Raw genomic sequence first — 26,012 nt, 5'->3', positions numbered from 1 at the left:
TTTCTACCACATCATGTAGGCAGAATCTGCCTTAGAAGCCCCCTCCAAAAACTTATTGCATACTTTTAGTTTTCCCTGCCACAAATGAGAAATATCATTGTAGCATGCCAAAACATACAGTAGCTTCCCTGGCATGCCAAAACATACAGTACCCTCCCTGGCATGCCAAAACATACAGTACCCTCCCTGGCATGCCAAAACATACAGTACCTTCCCTGGCATGCCAAAACATACAGTACCCTCCCTGGCATGCCAAAACATACAGTACCCTCCCTGGCAAGCCAAAACATACAGTACCTTCCCTGGCATGCCAAAACATACAGTACCCTCCCTGGCATGCCAAAACATACAGTACCCTCCCTGGCATGCCAAAACATACAGTACCTTCCCTGGGATGCCAAAACATACAGTACCTTCCCTGGCATGCCAAAACATACAGTACCTTCCCTGGCATGCCAAAACATACAGTACCCTCCCTGGAATGCCAAAACATACAGTACCTTCCCTGGCATGCCAAAACATACAGTACCTTCCCTGGCAAGCCAAAACATACAGTACCCTCCCTGGCATGCCAAAACATACAGTACCTTCCCTGGCATGCCAAAACATACAGTACCTTCCCTGGCTTTGCTTATTCTTGATTGTACAGTATGCATTTGCTTATAGGAGTAGGTGGCATGCCGTATTTTACCAAATCACTGCTGTTTCTCTAGGGAAAGAACTGGCTATATGACCAGTACCAAAAGTAAAGGTTTGCTTTACAAGTTTTGATTTTCACAGTGCAGAGCTGGCGCTTCATTTTTGCACTTAACAGAAGTTGAATATGCCTTTATCCTAACCCTCAAAGATTGTTTTCCTCTGTACGTTAAAGTATATATTTGTAATCACCTCCACATACATGTACATTGAACCAGTTCAGAAGGGTCATATTCCCTTCGGCTTATCAGTTTTATTGTGCAGATTTCCTGCATAATTGTCACCTGCTGAACACAATAGCCCTCTTTAAGTATCCTGTATATAGTGGTTACTGAATGTCCTGTATATTGTGGTCACATGCTGAAAACAGTGGTCACTGCACCTGTTTCCTGTACACAGAGGTCACAGTGTACATTTGCTGTATATAGCAGTGTGGCATTCTATGACGTTCTGCTATGAGTTGGGGTGGGGTGCTCCCAATATTTTATTTAAATTACTATGGAACTCCCACCCTGGCTCATTTATGTAGGAAGTGAAATTAGTGATAGAGAGAGGTAAAGCTCCGAGCCCCCAGTCAGCAATGCCGACAATTAAATTATTAAGAACACAAAGGTGAAATTCAAAAGAATAACAATTTAATACAGTTTAAACGATATTAATTTCTCAACCAATCTTCTTCCTCTCGACCATGTAACAACCTATTTCATCACGTGATTATAGTGTGAGATGGCTTTCCCATGTACTTGGTTTCTACTCATCTGTGTTCTACCCTGCCAATTCCTTTCCTCCTTTCGGCGTTCTCTGTATTATGATTCTGCCTATACTTATCCCCTTCTTGTCTCCTTTTCTCCTCCTCCTTCTCTCTCTTTCTCTCTAGCGACTAGGCTTGTTCTATGCCTACTGCCTTGTTCTATCCTGTCTCCCCTCTCTGAGACTCGGGACTTAACTACCCTGTAGTTCTGTCCCCAAAAGCTTCCTGCGAAAAACACAAAGACGTTAGCATGTTTGGTTAGCCATCTTGCCTCACACAAAATCAACAATCAATCATCGGATAAAGGCTATCTACATCTTCGGTCACGCATTCGTGCACATTGAAAACCCCACACATTCTTATAGAAAACAACGTTGTAATAAAGAGCGGTATCCTACTTATCATACAGGCATAACTAAATTGTGTCACATCAATATATATACATATTCTTAATCTCATTATTCTGAACAATATCACAAAAACCAGACGCATTTCTGTACATTACACTCCCACAAGTGTACACAAATATTCAGATATCCATATTATTTAATTTTACACACTGCAACCATTTCCAAAGTTACATTTGAATTCAACAGTTGCAAAATCTAGAATATCACATGAATAAATACATTAGTTTACTACGAAGTAACCAAATAGCGAATTACAATATTAATTCTGACTAAGAGCTAGCAATCTACATAATCATAGCTCATTTCTCAAGTACGCATGTAAATTAAACAATACAAAGGTAATTCTACGTACTAACAATTCTAGTAAGTAAATATACATACTGCACATAATTACAATTATAATGCCGTAACATTCTGCAACAATCAAGCAAATAACTCACTGATGTTTACGAAGCTTTCTGTCCTTAGAATGTACTAGGGTTTTCCCGCCAGTTCATGAGTGGCTTCCCGGAGTTATTGCTACAGCTTCTCAGCACGATGTTTTACAACTACTAATTCGTTCCCAGCCCAAATGACTGTTAAATTCTGGTTCGAATTGATGGCCCCACCCTTCCTCAGTTCCGATTGGATATCAATTCTACCCCAGTCGGTCCACCTTAACAGACGAGCCTCAGGCCATCTGTCAACACGGGGAGATTTACAACAGCAACAAGGGTCCTTTGTTCTAGAACAAAGCTTCCAACATCTACATGTGAGTTTTGACACCCTACGAAGCGGGGCTCTTGTATAAACACGAATCGCTACAATAGCCGCAGGGTCTACATATACACATGGCTGCTAACCCATTTCTTTCTTCCTGACTTAAGTAATTGTTGGCAGGCAAACATGACAAGCAGGTACCTGCTGAACTGAGGTCACTATATAATTTCCTGTGTAAAATAATAAGATCACATAAATTTATGTCATTTAGATCTTAAATATGGAGTTCATGGTTTATTTAATAGGTTGGGTAAATTTATAACGTGAAAAAAAACGCGCATATTTTTTTGTTTACATTTGAAGTTCTGTAGACTACTTCAGCTATTTATGGGTAATTTGTTTCTAACTTGTCATCCTTCTCATGCAGTTATAATTAAACGTGCATGGTACATTTCAGGTTTATTTCAAAAGATGGTACATCCTGGTTGTTTTTTCCCTCGGTGCATCAGTACAAGGTGGGGTTTGGAACACATGGGGGCCAATTGCAAGTGCAAGCGAGGATGCATTTGGCTGGACAGATTCAACAATTGCTCTCCTTACTAACTGGGGAGCTATAACTTACATCATAGCTGCATTCCCTCTCTCATGGCTAATTGATGTAAAAGGTAAATACAAGTTACAGGTTTGAACATTCATTCATGGCAACTGGTTCAGTAGTAAACATCCTGTAGTAAAACACCTGTATATGCTGAATAACATCAAAGGTGTAAAGAGAAACTGTATAAAACAGGACATGCTTCAGATGCTAATGAACATACACTCTGTTGATTGACTGAATAAGAACGTTGATAGAGCAATTAGACAATAGCTGACCTCAAGGCCAGGAGGAAAATGTTGCTTTATGTGTAATAGTTTGAGATCCAAATAAACACCTAGTCAGTATGATTTTGTTGTTTATCTTTCTAAATTTAAAGTGTATCAATTGCAACAATGTGTGATAAATAATACTAAAAGGGGAAATTTTGGGCAGATGGAAATTGGGGTCTGAGCTTGTGGAATTCAAGTCAGGGCTTGTGGTTTTTTTAATGTAACCAGCCTTGGGACTTTGTCTGCAAAGAAGTTTGTTTGAGCACTGAATTGATTGGTCGACGAGTTCATATGAAAATGATACTAAATTCTAAATTGCATTTGTGGGTAACTACTGCACATTAAAAGTGCTTTCTCTGGATCCCAAGTATATTTTACTCGAACAATTGTTGTTTATCTGGAAGGGATTATCCACCTCGATAAAATATTGGAATTCTTTTATCTTACATTTTATTTTTGTATAAGTTAGCTTTCATGTTATGTTGATGTGCCATTGAACTCTCCATACAAGCATATATACATATTACACACACACACACACACACAGACACAGAACATGTGATTACAGGCTTCCTGCATTTTTTGGGGGTCATATAACCCTCAATTCTTGACTCTTGTGCATCTTTGAGCAGTCTTTTTCATCAGGGAAAAACAAAAATAACTGCCTCTTAAATTTTTAAGGTCAGAGTCTCTAAAGGCAACAAAAACTTGAAGATCTCAGTCATTTTAAAACAATAAGTTTTGGCACTCCAGATACTTAAGGTTTGTTGTTGTCAGCTGAATTACAACACAAGGTCACAGAAAGCCACCAGGGTAACCTACTTTCTGGGTTGAAATAATGACAACAGGGACTACATTTCTGGGTGACAAACTTACAGAAATACAAAATCAGGCATTTATTCTACAAAGTACTTGCTTGTAAAGATACATTTTTTAAAAACATGGAAATTTATATAATAAATGTTGTTGGATAATGAATTGAGATTAAGTAGAACAAGATCCAGAACAGAAAATTCTGTAGTGCAGCTCTATTTCAGGTAAACACAGTATTCAAACATATGTTTTTGTGGGTAGTAACTTTGACCAAATGTTTATAACTGTATAGATGTCCAAGGAAGATTATTTTTTATGCAGTATCAGTGACAAAGTTTGTGTGACAAAACTGTCAAAATAAATAAAAAATTTAAAAAAGTTGTTATCACTAGTGCATTAAGTACTTTCAAATGTTTTTCTTTGTCTCGTTGAAATAGACTTTTTCCCCTAACTTTAGAGAACAGGGAACACAGTGTGTACTCTGCCCTTGGCATGCTAGATGTGATACTGATGCATGCATGCATAAATTCAGACAAACATTCAAACATGATTACTTTTTGCAGAATACTGATTGATCATGATAGTAGTGAAAAATAAAACTACATACAGTATTGTCAGTCATCCTTTTTTAACTTCATGAAATTTTTGGAAATTGAATACATTTTTGTGACCTGAATTATTTTGCTCCTTGGTTAATACGCTTATTGTGCATTTTTTAAATTGTTAAAAGAATTATTTTGTTTATCTACAAATTGCAGGTATCCGATGGGCTACTTTGTGCATGAGCTTTCTGGTTGCCTTGGGAACTGGTTTACGCTGTATTCCTGCTGATCCAACAACAGCAACTTGGTAAGATTCAGTTCTGCATAATAATATTCCTATACTAGTTGTTAATTACTTGTGATATAATTACACATGATATTATCTCACAGACAGGACAAATTGCATAATTCATTGTATACATGTGATATCTCACAGACGGGGGAAAAATGACACAGAATTACATACCTGTGTTATCATACAGATGGAGGAAAAATCACACACAGTTACATTTCTGTTATTTTTCATTGAGTGAAGGAAAATCACACTGAATACATATGTACACTTGATGTTTCAGAGTTTGGAAAAATCATACAGAAGTAATTACATATTTGTGATATCTCACAGGGTGAAGAAAAGTCACACAGCAATTAATTTCATTCCTGTGATATCTCACAGAATGAGGGAAAAGTCACACAAAATCATAATGGTAGACTATAGTTTAAATTATATTTATTCAAGAAGCATCTTTACAAAAGTGATTTATTTCCAAACAATGCAATATCTGGGAATTCAGTAGAAGTCTGGAAGCTTAGTAAAATCTCTCCCCTGTTACAAAGAGATTCTTGTAATATTTTTCTAGTGTATACAGGTTAGTTATATACAAAGGGGACATAAAGTATTTGATGAATGAGTGGTGTAGGTCCCATTCAAGAAAAGGAGGTCAAAATTATATCTTGTCACTAGTTTGGGGCAGGACCATGGTATCTGCATTATTATATGCTTGTAACATTGTTAATTTAGGCTCCTCCATCCAGTTTGGGGCAGGACCATGTTATCTGAATTTATATATGCTTGTAACATTGTTAATTTAGGCTCCCCCATCCAGTTTGGGGCCAATGTGGGTATGTGAGAAAGCTTGCCAGTAGCTTCTCGTGGGTCAGTGGTTCTTTCCGGGGTTTTCACGGGTTCTTCCTCCACCATTAATACTGACCGCTATGTATAGCCTATAGTGTGCTGAAAAATGTTGTTAAACCCAACAACAACAACCAATTTGGGGCTGGACCATGGTATCTGAATTAGTATGTGCTTGTAACATTGTTAATTTAAGCTCTCCCATCCAGTTTGGGGCAGAACCATGGTATCTGAATTAGTATATGCTTGTAACATTGTTAATTTAGGCTCTCCCATCCAGTTTGGGGCAGGACCATGGTATCTGAATTAGTATATGCTTGTAAAATTGTTAATTTAGGCTCTCCCATCCAGTTTGGTGCAGGACCATGGTATCTGAATTAGTATATGCTTGTAACATTGTTAATTTAGGCTCTCCCATCCAGTTTGGGGCAGGACCATGGTATCTGAATTAGTATATGCTTGTAACATTGTTAATTTAGGCTCTCCCATCCAGTTTGGGGCAGAACCATGGTATCTGAATTAGTATATGCTTGTAACATTGTTAATTTAGGCTCTCCCATCCAGTTTGGGGCAGGACCATGGTATCTGAATTAGTATATGCTTGTAACATTGTTAATTTAGGCTCTCCCATCCAGTTTGGGGCAGGACCATGGTATCTGAATTAATATATGCTTGTAACATTGTTAATTTAGGCTCTCCCATCCAGTTTCCTCCTATAGTAATGTCAACCACTCCTAATGGTTAGAGCGTCTGCCTCGGATGCGGGAGGTTGTGGGTTCGATCCCAGGCCGAGTAATACCAAAGACTTACAAAATTGATACTAACAGCTGCCTCACTTGGCGCTCAGCATTAAGAGGTTAGTGTTAGGACTGGTTGGCCTGGTGTCAGGATAATGTGGGTGGGACATCATGCTACATGTCTGCAGCATAATACCACAGTGCTAGACATCACTATAAACTGTCACACTGCAGACATCGTAGCAATATGACTGAAAAATTGTTAAAGCTATGTTAAAAAATATCCAGATCCTATAGTAATGTCAGAGATGCTTTCTTGGTAGTACATGTTACTATTTTGATAGCCTCCAAATTTATTTTTTCCCAGTGATTCTTTCTCTTGCACAGTAGAGTTTTCCCAGATAAAATAAGCATAGTCAAAGATAGGAAATCTATAAGTTTCATGCATTCTTTCCAGGGATAAGTGATCCAATCTATTTTTCAAGATCTTCAAAGTATTTTACTTTCTCCCCAGCCTAAATTTCAGATAAATACTTTAAATATGCATGCCAAGTGGCATCACCAGCTGATATAATGCCTAAATATTTGTGTTCGGATACTTCTTAAGTATATTGCTATCTACTTGCAGTATAGAATAGTTGCTTGGATGATGATTTCATGTTTTTAAAATTTAACAGTTAGATTATGTTTTCATCTTATAGGTATTGTTTTCTCTTGGTTAACTTGCCATTAGAATTGAACATTTGGATTTCAGCTATTGTATATAGTGTAGAGTTTTCAGTGAATAGTCAAAATCATGGTTTCCAACCTGTTGGCTGCTGACCTCTGAGGGTCTACAGGCTTATTCCGAGGGTATGTATTTTATCTAATAATGGAGCCTAAATGTACTACTTATAGCATTTGAGGGTCTGTGAAACTTGTTGACGTCATGAATGGGTCCTCATACTCATAAAGATTGGGAACCACTGGTCTAAGTGTTGATAGTATTGGTCTAAGTGTTGATAGTATTGGTCTAAGTGTTGATAGTATTGGTCTAAGTGTTGACAGTATTGGTCAAAGTGTTGACTGTATTGGTCAAAGTGTTGACTGTATTGGTCTAAGTGTTGACAGTATTGGTCAAAGTGTTGATAGTATTGGTCTAAGTGTTGATAGTATTGGTCTAATTGTTGATAGTATTGGTCTAATTGTTGATAGTATTGGTCTAAGTGTTGATAGTATTGGTCTAAGTGTTGATAGTATTGGTCTAAGTGTTGACAGTATTGGTCTAAGTGTTGACAGTATTGGTCTAAGTGTTGATAGTATTGGTCTAAGTGTTGATAGTATTGGTCAAAGTGTTGACAGTATTGGTCTAATTGTTGATAGTATTGGTCTAAGTGTTGATAGTATTGGTCTAAGTGTTGACAGTATTGGTCAAAGTGTTGACAGTATTGGTCTAAGTGTTGATAGTATTGGTCTAAGTGTTGACAGTATTGGTCAAAGTGTTGACTGTATTGGTCTAAGTGTTGATAGTATTGGTCTAAGTGTTGATAGTATTGGTCTAATTGTTGATAGTATTGGTCTAAGTGTTGATAACGTCCTTTCCTGCTACAGGGCTAAACAAGTGAACATATTTTAAATACATGTATTTAGCACCTCATAGGTTGTAAAGTTAGTGGGTGTAAAGCCAGATTGATTTGGTGTAATCAGATTATGTTGGGTAATAAATTTCTTCAGAATTGTATGGACACACTTTTCAAATACCTTAGACAAAATACAAAGAATTGATAATTTGAAACATTTGTTTTACAGACTTTTTGTTGACTGACCACATTTGTTAGTTTCCAAGAATAGCATACCTTAGAGTAGCTGGAGGAATTTTTAATTTTGTAAGTCAGCCTTTGATTTTGAAAATATTTGGATTCATTTATTTCACTAATGATTCTATTTCTTTTCTTGGTGGTGTATTAACCAATGACAAGGGTTATGTTAATGTTTTGTTTGATTGTTTCAAGTTTATAACTTGTTTTCTAGTTTCATTGTGTGTCCAGGGCAAATTTTTAGCATAAGAGTGTCCTTTGGTGCACAGCTTTTCTTACTGCATCCCAAATTAGGTTTGTGAATTTAGCAATGGTATCATTACTGTTGTTTTTTTGTCAAGTATTTCATCCCATAAAACAACTGAAAACTAAGTGAATTTAACAAATTAGAATCCCCCTAATCATATGATCATATCACCATTTTATAGTACTTGAATTTTAGAGCAGTAAATAAGATAGTATACATTGGACAATGGTGTCTGACTCCATTTGAATGAAATGAATCCAGGACACCAGCACTAAATAAAACCTTGGGGTCTCACACCATTATTATGTATATTAAAGTCTCAAGATACTCAGTAAAATTTGTATATTACAAGACTGGGGTAGCTGAAGGACTTAATTATTAGAAGCAAAAAAGATTTAATTAAAATCTCCCACAGCCACTAGGTGGTCTGGTCAGTTTCTTGGTGCTCTCAATTCTAACTTCACTACAGTCCCAAACAGATGATTCACAGTTTAATAGTATCTGTGTCTTTAATAGCAACATTTCTTCCCATTGAAATTTATTTATACGCAAAAACGTTCTATACCTCATAAACCAAGATCAGATTGTAGAATTGCAGGAAATTCAGTGTCACTTTGATGTGGACAGATTACCCACACCCCCAACCCACCACCAAGAAAAGAGTTCTCCTTTACTTGTGGAAAAATGAAGAATAATCTAATACAGTAATTTCATTGTTCAAAATCAATTTGTGTATCCAATTTTCAGTTTAATAAAAGCGGAATATCAGACTAATGTGTATTGAGATGAATCAGGTTGAGTTTAGATTTCAGATTCTGCAAATGAAGATTTGATGCGTAGTGTCAGAACCGGGATCCTTGGTGTCAGATCCAGGATGCATAGTGTCAGAACCAGGATCCTTGGTGTCAGACCCAGGATGCATAGTGTCAAGCCCAAGGTGCATCATTTCAGACCCATGATTTGGTTCTATGCCTGTCAAAGGATACATAACCAGTGCAAAAGAACGACAGTGAATATAATTATTGCTTGAGGTGAAAAATAGACCATAGGTTGATGTAAGAAAGAATTTAATTCACATAATCGAAAGAAGTGGGCATGATTATAACTCACTTTAAATAACAGTAAATGTTTATCTCCCTGGATAAAGCAACAGACCAATACATTGATGTTTTCCAGTGCAAAATATAACTGCAGTACTGGAACTTAGTAAAAACAGTCCAGTATATGAACATGTGAAACCCTATGGAATAGACCAGTCGGTACTGATCATTTGTAATTGCTATTTAACCTGTCCACCTCTTCACTGTGGTTGCATGTGCAGCACATAGCTTTATGAGATACATAAAAAAAACTCCTAGATTCCATTAATGTTTTCAACCTCAAACAGTCAGTTAACCTACCCACCCATAAACATGGACACATTTAAGACTGGATTCTTCATAGACCTGATGATAGCATTCTGCGGTCCTCCCAGGTATCCCATGAACTTGCATCAGATCACCTCTGCATTATATGCCATCTTGATGTATCAGTCCCTAACCCTTCACCTTTATCTGCTACTAAGAGAAACCTCTGTATGATAAATAGAACCAAACTAATGCACGACATCCAAGCAATCCTAACAACTTGCTTACCTCCTACAGCAGAACAACTCGATAACTGCCTGCGTTCATTGCTCGACAAACATATCCCAGCTACCAAGTGCAGAGTATCAATTCAGAAGTATTCTCCATGGTATAGCAGTGTTAGGGACCAGCTTCGCACTGCTAAAAGAGACCGCCGTAAAGCTGAAAGGCTTTGGCTTTCCACCACACTCACTATTCATAAGCAAATCTATGAAGCTGCTAAGAAGAATGTCACAAATATAGTCCATGCAGTGAAATCAGCCCACCACACTACTAAGATCATGGAAAGTTCCAGCTGCAAAGAGCTCTTTGAGATTACTAACAAGCTAATCTCAAGGAACAAATCTACACCACTTCCAACTACCTTCTCTCCAGTTGGCCTTCCGGACATGTTTGCAAATTTCTTCCATGACAAAGTACAAACCATTAGAGATAAGCTTGACACCACAATTTCAATTGACTCGTCGTCACCATACAGTTGGGATACAGAATTTGAGCGGCAACCATTAGCAGCATTTGAACCTGTCTCTATGGATTTCGTATGTACAATCCTGATGAAGAGTGCACCAAAGTCATGTGAACTTGATCCAATTCCAACATCACTGCTGCTTGAGTGCTTAGATCCAGTATTGCCTTCACTAACTGATGTTATTAATACCTCTCTCTCATCCGGGGAATTCCCATCATTTTTCAAAACTGCCATTGTAAAGCCTCTGCTGAAGAAACCAACCCTAGACCATAACGATTTAAAGAGCTACCGCCCAGTTTCTAATTTCCCATTCATATCAAAAATCTTAGACAAGGTTGTTCTATCCCAGTTTGTATCTCATCTGAATTCAAACAGTCTTTTTAGCAATGTACAATCTGCATATCGCCCTTGCCACAGTACTGAAACTACTCTTCTAAAAGTAGTTAATGACATTCTGTCTGCTTTGGATAGTGGAAAGATTACAGTCCTCACCCTCCTTGATTTGTCTGCAGCATTTGATACAATAGACCATGATATATTACTTCACCGTCTCCAGCATGTATTTGGCATTAATGACACAGCCTTACTGTGGTTCAAGTCCTACTTGGTCAACAGGACACAAATTGTGTCTGCAAATGGAATACACTCCAGCCCAGTTGATCTATGTTGTGATGTTTCACTGGGGTCTGTTCTTGGACCTGTTCTCTTCATTCTATACACTCAGCCGCTCTCAAGTGTCATAGATCATCATCCAGTGTCTCACCAATTGTACGCTGATGACACCCAAATATACAAATCTAGCCACCCAACTGAAGTTGTTGCTACCATCCAAGGTGTAGAGAGGTGCATTTCTGATGTGAAATCATGGATGACATGTAACAAGCTGCAGATGAATGATGATAAAAGTGAGGCCATTCTGATTACAACACAAAGACTTTCTCATTCACATCATTTACCTCAAACAATAAATATCAGCAACACCGACATTAAATTCACACAATCAGTACGAAACCTAGGTGTTACTCTGGTCAGTACTCTCACATTGCACCAACATGTCATGAACATATGCAAGGCTGCATATCTTGAGCTGAGACGCATCAGCTCCATTCACAAATATCTTAAAGTTGATGCCACTAAAACACTTGTGTTTCATTAGTACTTTCAAGACTGGACTATTATAACTCAATTCTGTCTGGTTCATCTCAATATCTACTCCAAAAACTTCAAAAAGTTCAAAACACATCTGCTCGGATCATACTTAGAGTACCATGATCAGAGCACACCTCCCCACTGCTCTGTACCCTACACTGGCTATCCACTCGATCTAGAATCAAACACAAAATTTGTTCTCTGTGCTACGTTTCACTGACGGACTCTAGTCCAACATACCTATCCGACCTCACAGATGTGTACACACCAGCAAGATACTTAGCTCCTCTTCAGACAATCGTATACTCATTATTTCCCACTATGAAAACAAAGTCATATGGACAGCGTTCTTTTGCATACCAGGGCCCAGCAATGTGGAATGAATTGCCCACTGAACTTAGACACAAAGACACAGTCATCACATTCAATATTTCGATTGCAAGAACAAACTTAAAGACCTAATAATGTTTCCTGCCTTAAATATTCTCAGGATGTTTATTTATGTTTTCTAATTTCATGGTGTTTGTGTTTGTAATCATATCATTATGTATGTTTTTATGTTATAGGTGTTGTCTAATGTTGTAAAGCACTTAGAGCTTCTAAAGATTAGGTACTATACAACGTCTTCATTATTATTATTATTATTATTATTATTATTATATGAAAATCACAACCATTTTACTGAAGTGTACATGAACGTAACCTTTCTTTATAGTACATAAAACATTTTGAGTGACTATGAAAACCCATAAGAAAAAAATAGAAAAGAAAATTGTATTTAAAAAATAAAGAAACTGGCATTTTTTGTTATTCACATAATTGGACTTTAACTCAGTTCTTTCTTATGCTTCAACTTTGTTATGCTTTTCTATAATAAATTGCAGGATATGTGATAAATAAATTAATCTAGGTCATTATTGAATGGTCATGTCTTGCACAAATTTTCACAACAGGCTGCAGCTTGAGTAATGGTTCAAATAGCCTACTGATAAATTAAGTAAGGAGCGTTTCAGTTAATATTATTTGAGGTTTAAAGCTTACAGCTGTATGGTAAAAGTTAACACAAATTCATTAGTGTTTTACCTTGTATGGAAGAAATCTGTAAAATAAAGTCTTACAGAACTGCTCTAATTGCAGTGACTATTTTGCCATTTCTCACAGTCCAGTGTTAGCATGAGATGTGCAAGCCCAGTAGGATTGCCTTTTCTGGCCTTTGTGACTCAATCTCTCTTACTAGTTTATTAGGGGACCTAGATAGTCAAGTGGTGGCAAACTCTATACCTCTGGAGCTCAACATTTGACCCTGTTTTTGCATATGCAAGGGTAAGTGGTCACCCTTCAAATGTTGGTTTTCTCCAATTTTGTTTTTCTTTGCCTCTAATACCAGCCTGGGTCTGTTGTGTGGTTTTCTGTATTTTCTTTGGTTTATAACTGTTCAGGGAACACTATGTCACATCTGTGCCTTTAAAAATAAGGAAAAACAAATTGGATCATAGTGGCCAACTTTCCCTGCTCCAGTGATTATACAAAGGATTTTCTTTTGGCGCTTTTTCTTTGACATTGCTGCAAGAGCCGCATCCAAGTCAATAAAGAACAATCAGTTTAAGGACTAGTGAGTTATTTTAGGTTTTTGAATGATGTAGCAGTGGAATAGACAAATCACAGAACCAAAATGAGTATCTTTTGAGTATACTTGATGGGTTTGCAAGTGGTTTTATAATGATTCTGTAATTTATTGACCCTCCTTTTAAGGTTGATACATATTGGTCAGTTCTTAAATGGAGTTGCAGGCCCTGTTGCCATGGGAGGACCACCTGTGGTGTCAGCAGAATGGTTTCCACCCCACCAGAGAACCACAGCAACAGCAGTATCAATTGTAATCAGTTCCTTTGGGGTTGCAACATCATTTCTACTAGGTAAATATTATTAAATCCAATTATCAGCATGGATTTTTTTTTATTTCTGAAAAACAAAATCCAGGCAATTAAATCCCAATTTAGACTTGTTTTCAAATATATTAAGAGAAGGAAAAGGTGTACATTTAAAAAAAAATTCCAAAGAAAAAAGCATACATTCTGAAATTTTTGCTTCCTAATTTTACAATAACAGTGACAACTTTTTTGTAATAGTTAAATACATTGATATTTGTTTAATCATCAGAAAATATTGCTGTGTAGGATGGGACCTATCAACCTTGACAGCGAATGTTGAGTTGGAGTATGAATAGATTATAGAGTTACACAGCACAATTATCCAAAGATAAAACAAATATTAATGTCATTTAATGTTTTTAGCCCAAGTTAAACCCAAGTTTTGTAAGCAGGTAAAATTGTACTCAGTGAAGTATTCAAATTTTATGTAACTGTTAACCCCTATAGTTATTGTCATATCATAAGTCAAGCTGCCAGTAGAGGTCTTGTAGCACTTGTAGTAACATATCTTTTTTCATGTTTTCAACTCTCACATATCTGCACACTTTGGCTTGACATGAATGTATTTTAAACTAAATTTGATTGGCACATTGGCCCCAAGAACAAGCGTTTTGTCATAGTTTTAACCTTGCATTCATCAAGGAGGTTTTACAAATGCATGTTTAAAATAACTGCTACCTAGAAAACCCCAAATGGTTCATCTGCATATGACACTTCTATTTGCAAATTTTGCCTGATAAGCGCTGATGACAATGTTTTTTAAAGTTTTGAGGGATATCAGATTATTGGAGCTTAAAAAATGTTCCTGGAAATAGCAATGAATGAGTTTGAACCTGAAAATGGTGTTGAATATGTGTCTGGTGTTCATGTTGGATGGACAAAAGCAGATGGTATGCCGGTCAGCCCACTGTTCAGTGGTATTTTAAAGGTAGAAAGAGCAGAATACCAAGCCTAATTAAAGATCAGGCAGTTTAAAAATATAGTACAGTTATAATTTCTTTTCTCAAACAATTTAGCCCTGAGGTATCTTGTGCTACAGACTATTTATCACTCTAAGGGTTGACAAAAATTGAATCAGAAAGAATCTAAAAAGAAATCAAAGGAAGTAAAGATATTTATTTGATCAAAATACCTCTGTCTGAACAATTAGACTATGGTTTTGATGGACTTAAAACCCTAGTCAGCATCATGGCATAGTAGTCAGGAAAGTACTGCTTCAAGAAAGTGAAACTCTGGCAGAGCTCAAGCTAGTGAAAAATTTTATTTTGGAGCAGAAATACTGTTAAACACCTTAAATATGTTGGGTCTCAGTTGTCTTGGGTGAGCTAGACCACAAATATAAAGTCACAATGAAATAACAACCAAGCTGACATTCACCTCCACCCCTCCCTCCTCTCTATCATATCCAATGGAAAGGCATCACATGCTTCTTCCTTTTTATAATGCTATAGCTTTATATAGTGCTGAGAATGTGAAATATACATTTCGATAAGTATTACAAGAAATACTGGAACTTAATGCTTGCCATTTTATTCAAATGCAGAATCTCACAAGCATGAAAACAATTGTAACATACAGTGAGTCAGCCTGATATATATAGTAATAAATGCATATTTACTACTCATTTCCTTTATTTCCTAAAGCACATATTATTCCCATTTATATACACATTTTTGCACATAATAACTGCTAAATAAGCAGTCAGAAGATTAATCCTGCTTTCTCAAAGTCTGTTTCAATCAGGTCTCTCCAAAGTGCTATTTAGTCATGTGTGCAGATAAGGCACTTAGTGTGAATTAGCTTAGAGGTAGATGTTTTTAGGTCTACCAAGACCTGATTTCAGTATACATTTGCACTCTGTATTTTTGCAGTTTATGTTTTGCATATTTTTATCAATTTCTTCAGGTTCATTTTGCCAGGATTATTTTCAAACCAAAGAGGTTTACAATCATTAACATTGATCAGGCACCTAATCCCTACTTGTTGAGAACTTTATGCTTTGATATTGGTATTAAATGTGTAAACTCTGACATGTGGATAAAGAATTCAGTATTTTCTTTTAGATCTCTGCATTTACATCATTTGGCAATTAATAACTTAATTAATCAACTTAATTGCTGAAGGAAAAATGACACCAGTTTGCTCACAAATGTGTGGAAATGAATGCCAATATGATTGTTTACAGAGACATATACATTTTTTTTTTGGTTTAAATAATAGATCCACGAAATTAGGTACTGATGAATATGTACTTTTTACCCAAACACGAAATTTTAAAACCATAAAAATGAAGTATTTGACAATATCCAAGAGACAATAGATGCCCCCAACCCCTTTAGATAAAAGCCTGGCAGCATCTCTACATTTATAGCTGTTTTTTGTTAAAACTTCTTATCACTCTTGGGAAATGTACATTCTGTTTATAATTGAAATTTCATTACTTTTCATATAATGTAGACTTCTGGTCTAAAGCAGTTTGTGTTTGACAATTTCCTAGTGTGTAAGTCCTGTTAAAAAAGTTGTTTTTTCACAGTGTTTCTTTTGAGTGGGGAGGGGTTGTCCTCTGTTTAGCATACTCATGTGACATGCTAAGTTCAAGTTTGGTCTTTAATTACTCTTAAATGTAACTGTGTCATCACTCTCAAACCCATGCCAAGTGGATTACCGTCTTTGCCGACCTATAAATCAATGCAGAGGATAAATCGAATCAGCAAAATTGGCAAATTTTCCAACCTTCATCTATATATTAATCGATGCTGAGTATAAGACAAGGCTAGATCAATACCTCAGATTGTGTTTTTCATTTCGTTCACACAACATCACGAATTTTATGTTATCTGTAACTCAGTAGCCTTTCCAGTCAGGATCATTAAAATATAACTAAAAGTACCTATTTGTTTCACATGAAGTATTTTAAATGTATTAATTACTTTTAGCTACATATAATGACACTGACCCGAAAATATATTGAGTTACAGATATGATAGAATTCGTGAATCTGTGTGGAATTAAATTATAATAACTTCCAGTTTCATAAATATTAATCATATCATTGTATGCTATTTCAGATTACCAGCAATAGGGAAACTGCATCTGAAACATTAATACTAAAATGTTTTTTCCATTATTATTTTTTTTGGGGGGAGTGAAGGATGCATATGTATTCCATCGTATTTTTCTTCTTGCATCTCATGATCAAAATAAAATATGGTCCGATATATGAGAGAGTTCAGATCTTTGTGGTTCTTTTGTTTGTTTTACCTTATTGCCTCCATGTTGTTGAAGCTTTTGCCAAAGAGAGAAGACATTAATGTGTGATGTGATTTAGATTTTTAACATAGCTTTAACAATTTTTCAGTCCTTGCACTATGATGTCTGCTATGTTGCAGTTTATAGTGATGTCTAGCACTGGGGCATCATGCTGCAGACAAGTAACATGATGTCCCACCCAGTCACATTATCCTGACACCAGGCTGACCAGTCCTAACACTTACGTCTTAATGCTGAATGCCAAGTGAGGCAGCCATTAGGTTAAGTCCTAAGAATGACCATTCCACATGCTAACTTTCTTTGCAAGTATAATAATCTCTCAATTTCCAACAAATAAGATTTTGTTTAAAGTGCAAGTACGCTTCCTGTACTTAGGCCGCAATTGTTTTTGATCTTTGCTCATGCTAGATGTACTTTAAATTGCTGTCGGTGCCGAATCTTGACCTCAAACAGGTGTAAGCTTGGATCGAATGAATACAGCTGTTGCATATTTAATTAGCATGTAAATACAACTACAAAGCCATGTGATTTTTTTAATAATGGAAGTCACAACAAAAACTAGAAGGAATTGCTTACCTAGTGATATTAATTGATAATGGAATATGGTACTGCACTTGTACACAAATTAGATCAGTCATCAAGTAAGTGAACAATATAGATTTACAATCGCGAAGACATCTGTCTGTCTGTCTGTCTCTGTCAGTGGAGCATATGTTTTATTTGATCATTAGGTGCAACAAGTAAATTGTGATGGAATATGTCTTTGTCATGGTTATTCATCTTCTAACTTGTCAATTCTAATGCACACATATGTAATCAAATTTAAACAATGTATATTTAAAACAACTGACATTACTGGTGCATGCTGGTTTAGCACAGTTACATCTCATTATGTTAAGTTTTGATACTGACGATCATGTAATTGTTTAAAATACTCATTATGGGATCATATTTCTTTTCATACCCAATCTCTTCCCTAAAATGAAATATGTTTTACACATTATTTTTTGTACTCTTGGAGAATTATTTTCCATACAAAAAAATATGATAAAGCGATTTGGATTATATAATCCATATATACTGTATTTTGTGTATTTTATCGAAATAATAATTATTTAAATGTTTCATAATTTTTCGTACATATCACTTTGTATTTTTTTTTTAAATCATTAAATAATCGGACATAAAATTTCTAATAGAAGATTTATGTTTGCAAAAAAGATCAAAAATAGCCTATTGCCATTTTGTTTTTACAAAAATTAATAATTAATTTTTGGTGAGAAAATACAATGATTGATGCATAAGCATGGGTTCCCACAGCATAGGTCAAGGGGGTCATGTGATCCCCCCCCCCAAATCATATTGCAAATATATATATATATATATATAAATTCTGACAAGTTTAATCATGCAAATGAAGCTGAAAATATATCACAAGATTCGGTTCAGAACGCTTAGTAAATAATAGTTTAAGTTTTAGACTGCTTACTATACTAACTCCGAGTGGTCTAAAGCGCTCTCCGTTACGGATCACTGCCATCTCACCTCTGTCTGCATGGGTTCGAGTCTCAGATTCGGCCAATGTGGTTATGTGAGAAAGCTTGCCAGTAGCTTCTCGAGGGTCGGTGGTTCTTTCCAGGGATTTCCCGGGTTCTTCCTCCACCATTAATACTGGCCGCCATGTATAGCCTATCGTGTGCTGAAAAATGGCGTTAAACCCTACAACAACAACTATACTAACTCTCCTGGCCATGACTGACTGACTGACCCCCCCCCCTCTTTTGCAAAAAACGGGCACCCATGTGTATAAGCTCTCTTATTTTCGTTATAATATCTACTGGTATTTATTAACAAATGGACTAAGGACTTCACAGACCGTACCTTTAAATATTATTAATTAGTTCTCCTTATTAAGTCCGCCACCATAACAAAACACCACGTGCATTTTAAAATGAGTTCGGAAGACCTTTGATGTTTTCTTATCCAGAAAAAATTACATCTCAGTACCACAGACTATTGGTCAACTAGTCTTATTGTTTCGTTATAGTTGTACAAACATAAAATATAAAAACCTAGTCATTTTCTGTCGTAAATATGAAAGTCACAGACTCCATTAAATCGATTCATATATATATATATATATATATATATATATATATATATATATATATATATATATATATATATATATACATATATTATCTTTTAAGTGCTTGTTCTGTTTTGACTTGATATAATTAACATTTTATTGCAAATATATTCTACAATATACCCCCACTATTATCTTTATTGGCAAGTTAGAATAACAAATAATGCATATGATCACTTGTCCTTATAACACATCTACTGTATGGACTATGGCTTCAATAACACATTGACAGATTTTCACTGCCCTAAAAGAGCCTGATTGCCCTACAAGCAGCCTTGCTGATTTGACCTCTTCCATCAATTCTTGCACTCAGTCTGGTTTCAACTGGAATAACCGAAGCACTAAGCATGTTTAATTCCCATGTAAATAACACTGCATAGCCATGCGGTTGTTGTGACAATGTACATCGTAATTAAAACAAGAATGAATTGTTGATTTAGTAGTGTTTATTGATAATGGAATAAAGTAGGGTCATAATACATGAGGATTATCATAATCATCAGGTAACAGTCTTTTTTTCTATTTGCAAAAGCTACAAATAAAAGCCACCCTGAATAAATACCAATAAATAATACCCTTAACTAATACATGTTCAAACCATCTTAATTTTTTCACCAACATTATACAACATAACAGCTACATGCGCTTTAAATGCAGATGAGCTTGCACACTGAGACATAATCCTCTTTCTCTCTCTCTCTCTCGTTCACTAATAACAACAAAATTCTGTGAGTGCTTCTATTTTCATTGTAATTAGATTCTTGAGTTGAGAGCAGAATGAGACAGAAAATATAGGTTTAATTTGTACGTTTGTACCATTAGGTTGTCCAGTATTGTGTGTTCCATAGGACTTGCTCAGGTATGATCCCTTTATTTTTCGTACACGGTCAGTACCACCAAATGATAATTATTTATTTTACATATAATTTTTCGTGCACTGAAGTTAATAATTATTTTTTTGTGTACAAAAAAATAACATAAAATACTGTTAGTCAATTCGGAGTATAAGACGAAGCTTAGATTTTCTGGTAAAAACATTTCCTCTTATAGGCCGGCAAATACGGTAGTCATATGTGCATGTCTGTCTTGTGTGATATCTACCTGTAGCAGTATAAAAGCAATATGAATAATCCCATATGCTTAGTCATGCATACATGACTAACCTAATAGATTAAAGTATGGTTTAGTATTCACAACAAAAATAAAAGTCTGAATATTCAAGGTCAAATTTGTTATGTTGTTTTGTAGAGAGTAACATAGTTTAATTTAATGGAATTCATAAAATTTAACACTTCATTTAATGTAAATTGACATTACAAATTTACTAACTGTATTAATGCTCTTGAATAAAGTTATGCTTACTTGTATGTGTGATATTACGGTAGAACAAAGTGACCAGCCACTCTTGGTTTGGCACTACTTAGCCACTTTTGTGTTGACATGTCATAAAACACTGCTACATCCAATATTGGACAATTTTATAAGAACAATGACTATCGAAGTTTTGCATTTTGAAAAATGAAAACTAAACGTTAATTTATATAATTGATCTGTCATATTTCATTATTGCTGTAGAATTAAGTAATAGTTTCTTGATGTATTTTTCGTGAAAAATAAGTGCTCCTAAATATTTTCTATTTCATTGTAGTTATTTTAATTTGCAACACTAATTTCAGGTCCATACTTAGTACCTGAAAGAAAGAATATGAATCAGACACATTCTAATTTCAGGTAAGTTTATTTGCTCACATTTTTGTTGTTATTTTTTAGAAAGCAAAGTTAAATTTAAAAAACGCCAAAAGCAAAGCAAACCAAGCGATCAGTTGAATGGTGTCCTAACTTGTGACATGTAGTTTTCTTACATTTACATAATATGTCATTAAATCAGGGTCTCCAATGAAAAGTACAACTACACTTGAATATGACCTCATAATTATTGTATGAATTTGTTTTGGTCATTATATTTTCCCAGTTGTTTAAACACTTGGTTGCCAGAAGCACAAGACAAAATAGTTTGTATCAAGGACTTTAACAAAATGTATCATTGTAATCCAGGGTCTGTTTTATAAATATTATGAGGGTGTGCATGTGAGCAAATCATGCAGAAATGTTACAGATATGCACTTGGAAAGAAGTGATGCCCAGAAAGCTCAGTAAAATTAGTTTAAAGTCTAGATATGAAATGTATTCTGCATGGTGTAGAATTTCTATTTAGCTGTTCAGATAAACTGAAGAAATAAGAATCTAAACAAAATTTAAAAGTAAGAATACTGATCTGATCAGAATACCTCAATCCATCCAAAAATATGCAGATATAGGTTAATAAACAAGGATGTTTGTAAATCCACTATGAATTTATAACAGAAAAAAATTGTACTTAAAGGGGTTCTACAGTGATGCCTTTCCTCTCATTAGTGCATGCATAAACTTTGGTCCTGCACGGCTGGGTTGAAAATTACAGTAGTGGAGCATGTGTGTGTGATTTAGATTTTTAGCGTAGCTTTAATTTTTCAGTCATATTGCTACGATGTCTGCAGTGTGACAGTTTATAGTGATGTCTGGCACTGGGGCATCCTGCCGCAGACATGTAGCATGATGTCCCACCCAGTCACATTATCCTGACACCAGGCCGACCAGTCCTAACACTAACCTCTTAATGCTGAGCGCCTAACGAGGCAGCTGTTAGTACCATGTTTATAAGTCTTTGGTATGACTCAGCCAGGGTTCGATCCCGCATCCAAGGCGGACGCTCTAACCACTAGGCCACCGGAGCAGTAGTTGTGGAGCAAATGTGTATAGTGAAAAGCAGAATGAAGAACATGAAGGATGAAGTGGAGTTACTCATTGAATAGAGGACGGTAATTCTAAAATGATGTTAGATGAGCCTCCAAAAGAAGAAACCAAAATTTGAAGCAAATTTTCAGAAATCTTGGCTGTTGCAGTACAAATGAATACACAAAGACAGAAGGCATGTTTAACATTTGCAAAAGTTGTGTAAAATATAAGTTACTCTCTTGTGTCCAAAATTGGCTGTTTGAAGTTTGAGGATGTCAACTCTTGCACTACATGCTGATACACAAGATCACATGCATTTTGGAGTAGACAATTCCTATGAATTCTGGAAGATTTACAAAACAACCATAAAGAACAGTTTCCCAACTTCGTGAAGCTAGCTAAGCAAGCTGTGCATGTCCTCCTGTGGAAAAGCATTCTCAGCACACAATACTATTCATACACATATAAGAAACAGCTTATGCTTAGAAACAGTCACTATAGGGGGAACCTTATGAGGATTTTGATTTCAGTATAGCTCTAATAAAGTGGAGCACGAAGAAAGAGAGATGGATTTTTAAGTATTGGATAGAAAATCAACTGGTGGCAATTTCTTCCCTTTTATCTACACCACCCCCATGTTTTAGTGACATTAATGGAAATCTCCCCATTCAGATACAATCCTGGCAGCTTCTCTTATGTTGTCTTTAAGTGTGTCAGCACACCTGACCTTAAGAACAAAATATTGATATTTTAAGTCTTTGGTTTTATGTCGGTTAATGCTGAAATGTCAGCAGGCGCAGAACTGAAATTACATATTCTGATCATTTAATAATACATACACACGTACAGCATGCTAATATTTGGGAACAAAAGTTCTACCAAGAACCCATAGATTTTCATAATTCCATAATTCATTTTGTGTGTGTGTGTGTGTATGTATATACACACACACACACATACAGTCAATCTGTCCTAATGGTCATCCGTTTACAGTGGCCATTCTGATTTCTCATTGGCAAATTACCTATATAAATGTCCTGCATGTACCTGCCACCTCTCTTCTGCATTTAGTGGCCAGGTGTTTCCTGTCCAAACAATGTTTTTTCCCAGTTTTAAGTGGTTACTGACATGTATTTACCATGGCCACTCAGTATATGCAAAGTAAACTTTTGTTTAATGAAAGAGGCATTGTTTAGATAAAGGAATATAGTGATGTTAATAGTTTATCTGAAAGGTGTCAATATGTCCAATGACTGCGACGGTGGCCTAGTGGTTAGAGCATCTGCCTTGGATGCAGGAGGTCGTGGGTTCGATCCCCGGTCAAGTCATACCAAAGACTCACAAAAATGGTACTAATAGCTGCCTCGCTTAGCGTTCAGCATTAAGACGTTAGTGTTAGGACTGGTCAGCCTGGTTTCAGGATAATGTGAGTGGTTGGAACATCATGCTACATGTCTGCATTATGATGCCCCAGTGCTCGATATCACTAAAAACTGTCACACTGCAGACATCGTAGCAATATGACTAAAAAATAGTTAAAGCTATGTTACAAATCCAAATCAAACACACACACACACTCAATATGTCCAAACAAAAAATAAGGCAATGTTATCATTAGGGTCGAAGATAGAACCAATTCTTTGCTGAAAACTTTGTGATCACCATAGAATGAAAATTGCCTTTTGTACCAGTTTGATAGGTATAGTTCAGTGTCTTCATCAATTTGTCTTTAAATTAAAGCTCTCTGAGTTATATCCCTTTTCTTTTGCATCAGAGGTAATTTGATACTTAAACAATTCTGTAAAGTCAGACAAAGTTGATGGGTCTCAAACAATAGACCTATATGACTTCATCACAGGTTTCTCAATAAGCCAACTGTCTTTTAATTTGTATTCTTCACACGTTTCTCAATAAGCCAACTGTCTTTTAATTTGTATTCATCACAGATTTCTCAATAAGCCAAATGTCTTTTCATTTGTATTCATCACAGGTTTCTCAATAAGCCAAATGTCTTTTCATTTGTATTCATCACAGGTTTCTCAATAAGCCAACTGTCTTTTGATTTGTATTCATTACAGGTTTCTCAATAAGCCAACTGTCTTTTAATTTGTATTCATCACAGATTTCTCAATAAGCCAACTGTCTTTTGAGCAACTGGCTAATCCATATATTGTTTTTAAAGAATGAACAGCTGTTTCCAAGCTTATTTTATAAAAGTCATTCATCTGTTTAACATTTGTGTACAAAGTGTTAGTCAGCTGTGAAATTATTGCTTTGTCATGGTGTAAAAAGCAAGCTAAGATAGGTGATTATTTTAAGTCAGGGGCTGCTCTTGAAAAATATAGTGAAACTCTCAGAATTGAACCCTCAGGATACCTGAATCCTCTCAAGACGAAATTGTTTGAAATCTCTGAATTTTAATTTTTTATACCATCTTTTTTTCCCTAAAAAACTAAAAAAATCTCAACTCTGAATAACAGAGCACATTAGATCCCAAATTTTAATTTTATACATTTAAAAAAACAACTTTAAAACCAAAATGTGGTTCAAACTTGGTGGTATATTTTAGCTGCTGAATTCCGGACACATGCTTTAACAGCTTAATTACAATTAGGAAGTACTGTAATGGGTTGTACAGTGAGACAAAGACTCATAAAATATCCGATGAGCATACAAGGTTGAAATAATACTTGACAAATGTTCTGACATCATACTTTCAACCTCTTGACCAGGGCTTAATTTGTTCATCCAGGGCTAGATATTGGAAATATCTGTTGTGCTGTCTATAGCTAAGCCTGATTGTGTTGATGTTGTTAGTGAGCTCTTTTGGATGTTATTCACTGGATTTTAAAGGCCTGGTCAGAGACGACACCTGGTACAATCAAGAAATGCTTTTAAGCTGCCAGCTTCTCCATTAATGCAGACAATGATAGTGTCAGTGAGGATGACTATGAGAACAATATTCCCTTGCTTCGATTGGCTCATGAATTATGACTGGACATTGAAGTATGTAATTTTGACAATGATGTTCCTTATTGAAGATAATTAATATGAATTGGAAAGTGAACTTGTGTCACATTTTTGTGAAAGCAATCAGGCCATTAATGAAAGTGATGTCTATGAATTTAAAAACTTCATGAATGCTAGGTATGCTTCCATAATTACATTGTTCCTCTTTCTCTCAACTCCTAAGCTTTTAGAAATGGACTTCTTTCACATCAGCAAAAAGCATAGTAAACAGAAACCTCTCAAATCCAGAAATGTTCATTCTGTTTGTGTGTGTGTGTTTGTGTATGCACCACTTCTGCCAAAATATCATGGTTGTTCAAGACAGACAGTCTTTCTTGAAAGGTTGTGACACTGTTTAGCAGGAAGATTTGTCACACAGTAACATGCACACACAGTAAAGGAGAGAATTTGCCATTGTGTATTTACCTCATCAAAGCATGAAGTTTCAAACTAAATTGAAGCTCTCAACTTAATCAAGCAGACAGATTGCTCACTGTCCTGTCCTTTTCTGGTTTCTAGAACAGTTGCCAGTGTTTGCAATGTTTTAACATTTCTATAAAATGGTGAACAGACAAAAAGGAGGAACTCTTCTATACATGTGTTCAAAGAGATGTAACGCCAAAATTTACAAAATTCTTGAGATTATCAAAGACATTGAACTACATCACATCAGTTGCTTGAAAATATTGACTAACCCATGCAAAGATGGTGACCATGTTAGTAAAGAAACTCCCATTTGATTCAAAAGACCAACAACTTCACAGTGTTAGTGATCTCCTGGTGACAGTAAGGTTAGAAATTACAAATTGATGAATGAAATGGTTAAGTTTTCTGCATTTTTTATATCCTTGATGCTTTTACTTTTTAAACTCGGTAGAGTTGTACAAGCAAATGGGAGGGTGTGTGAATACTATCGCAAGATACTTGACAGATATGTTCTCCAAC

General features: G+C 35.7%; 1 protein-coding gene across 1 annotated transcript in view; it reads left to right on the top strand.

Moving 5' to 3' along the window:
• LOC149780970 (solute carrier family 49 member 4 homolog) overlaps window positions 1–26,012 on the top strand; it is a 95,091-nt gene that overhangs the window by 10,369 nt on the left and 58,710 nt on the right. The window contains exons 3-6 of the mRNA XM_089938080.1: window positions 3,014–3,221; window positions 4,995–5,085; window positions 13,686–13,849; window positions 20,960–21,014. Of these exons, the coding sequence (XP_089794206.1) occupies window positions 3,014–3,221; window positions 4,995–5,085; window positions 13,686–13,849; window positions 20,960–21,014 (518 nt within the window). The remainder of the gene's footprint in view (window positions 1–3,013; window positions 3,222–4,994; window positions 5,086–13,685; window positions 13,850–20,959; window positions 21,015–26,012) is intronic.

This window comes from Sinohyriopsis cumingii, chromosome 16, assembly GCF_028554795.1.
Source record: "Sinohyriopsis cumingii isolate HCF-2022 chromosome 16, ASM2855479v2, whole genome shotgun sequence".
Taxonomy (NCBI): domain Eukaryota; kingdom Metazoa; phylum Mollusca; class Bivalvia; order Unionida; family Unionidae; genus Sinohyriopsis; species Sinohyriopsis cumingii.
The sequence above is the reverse complement of the archived record's forward strand: the minus strand, read 5'-3'. Positions and strand labels throughout refer to the sequence as shown.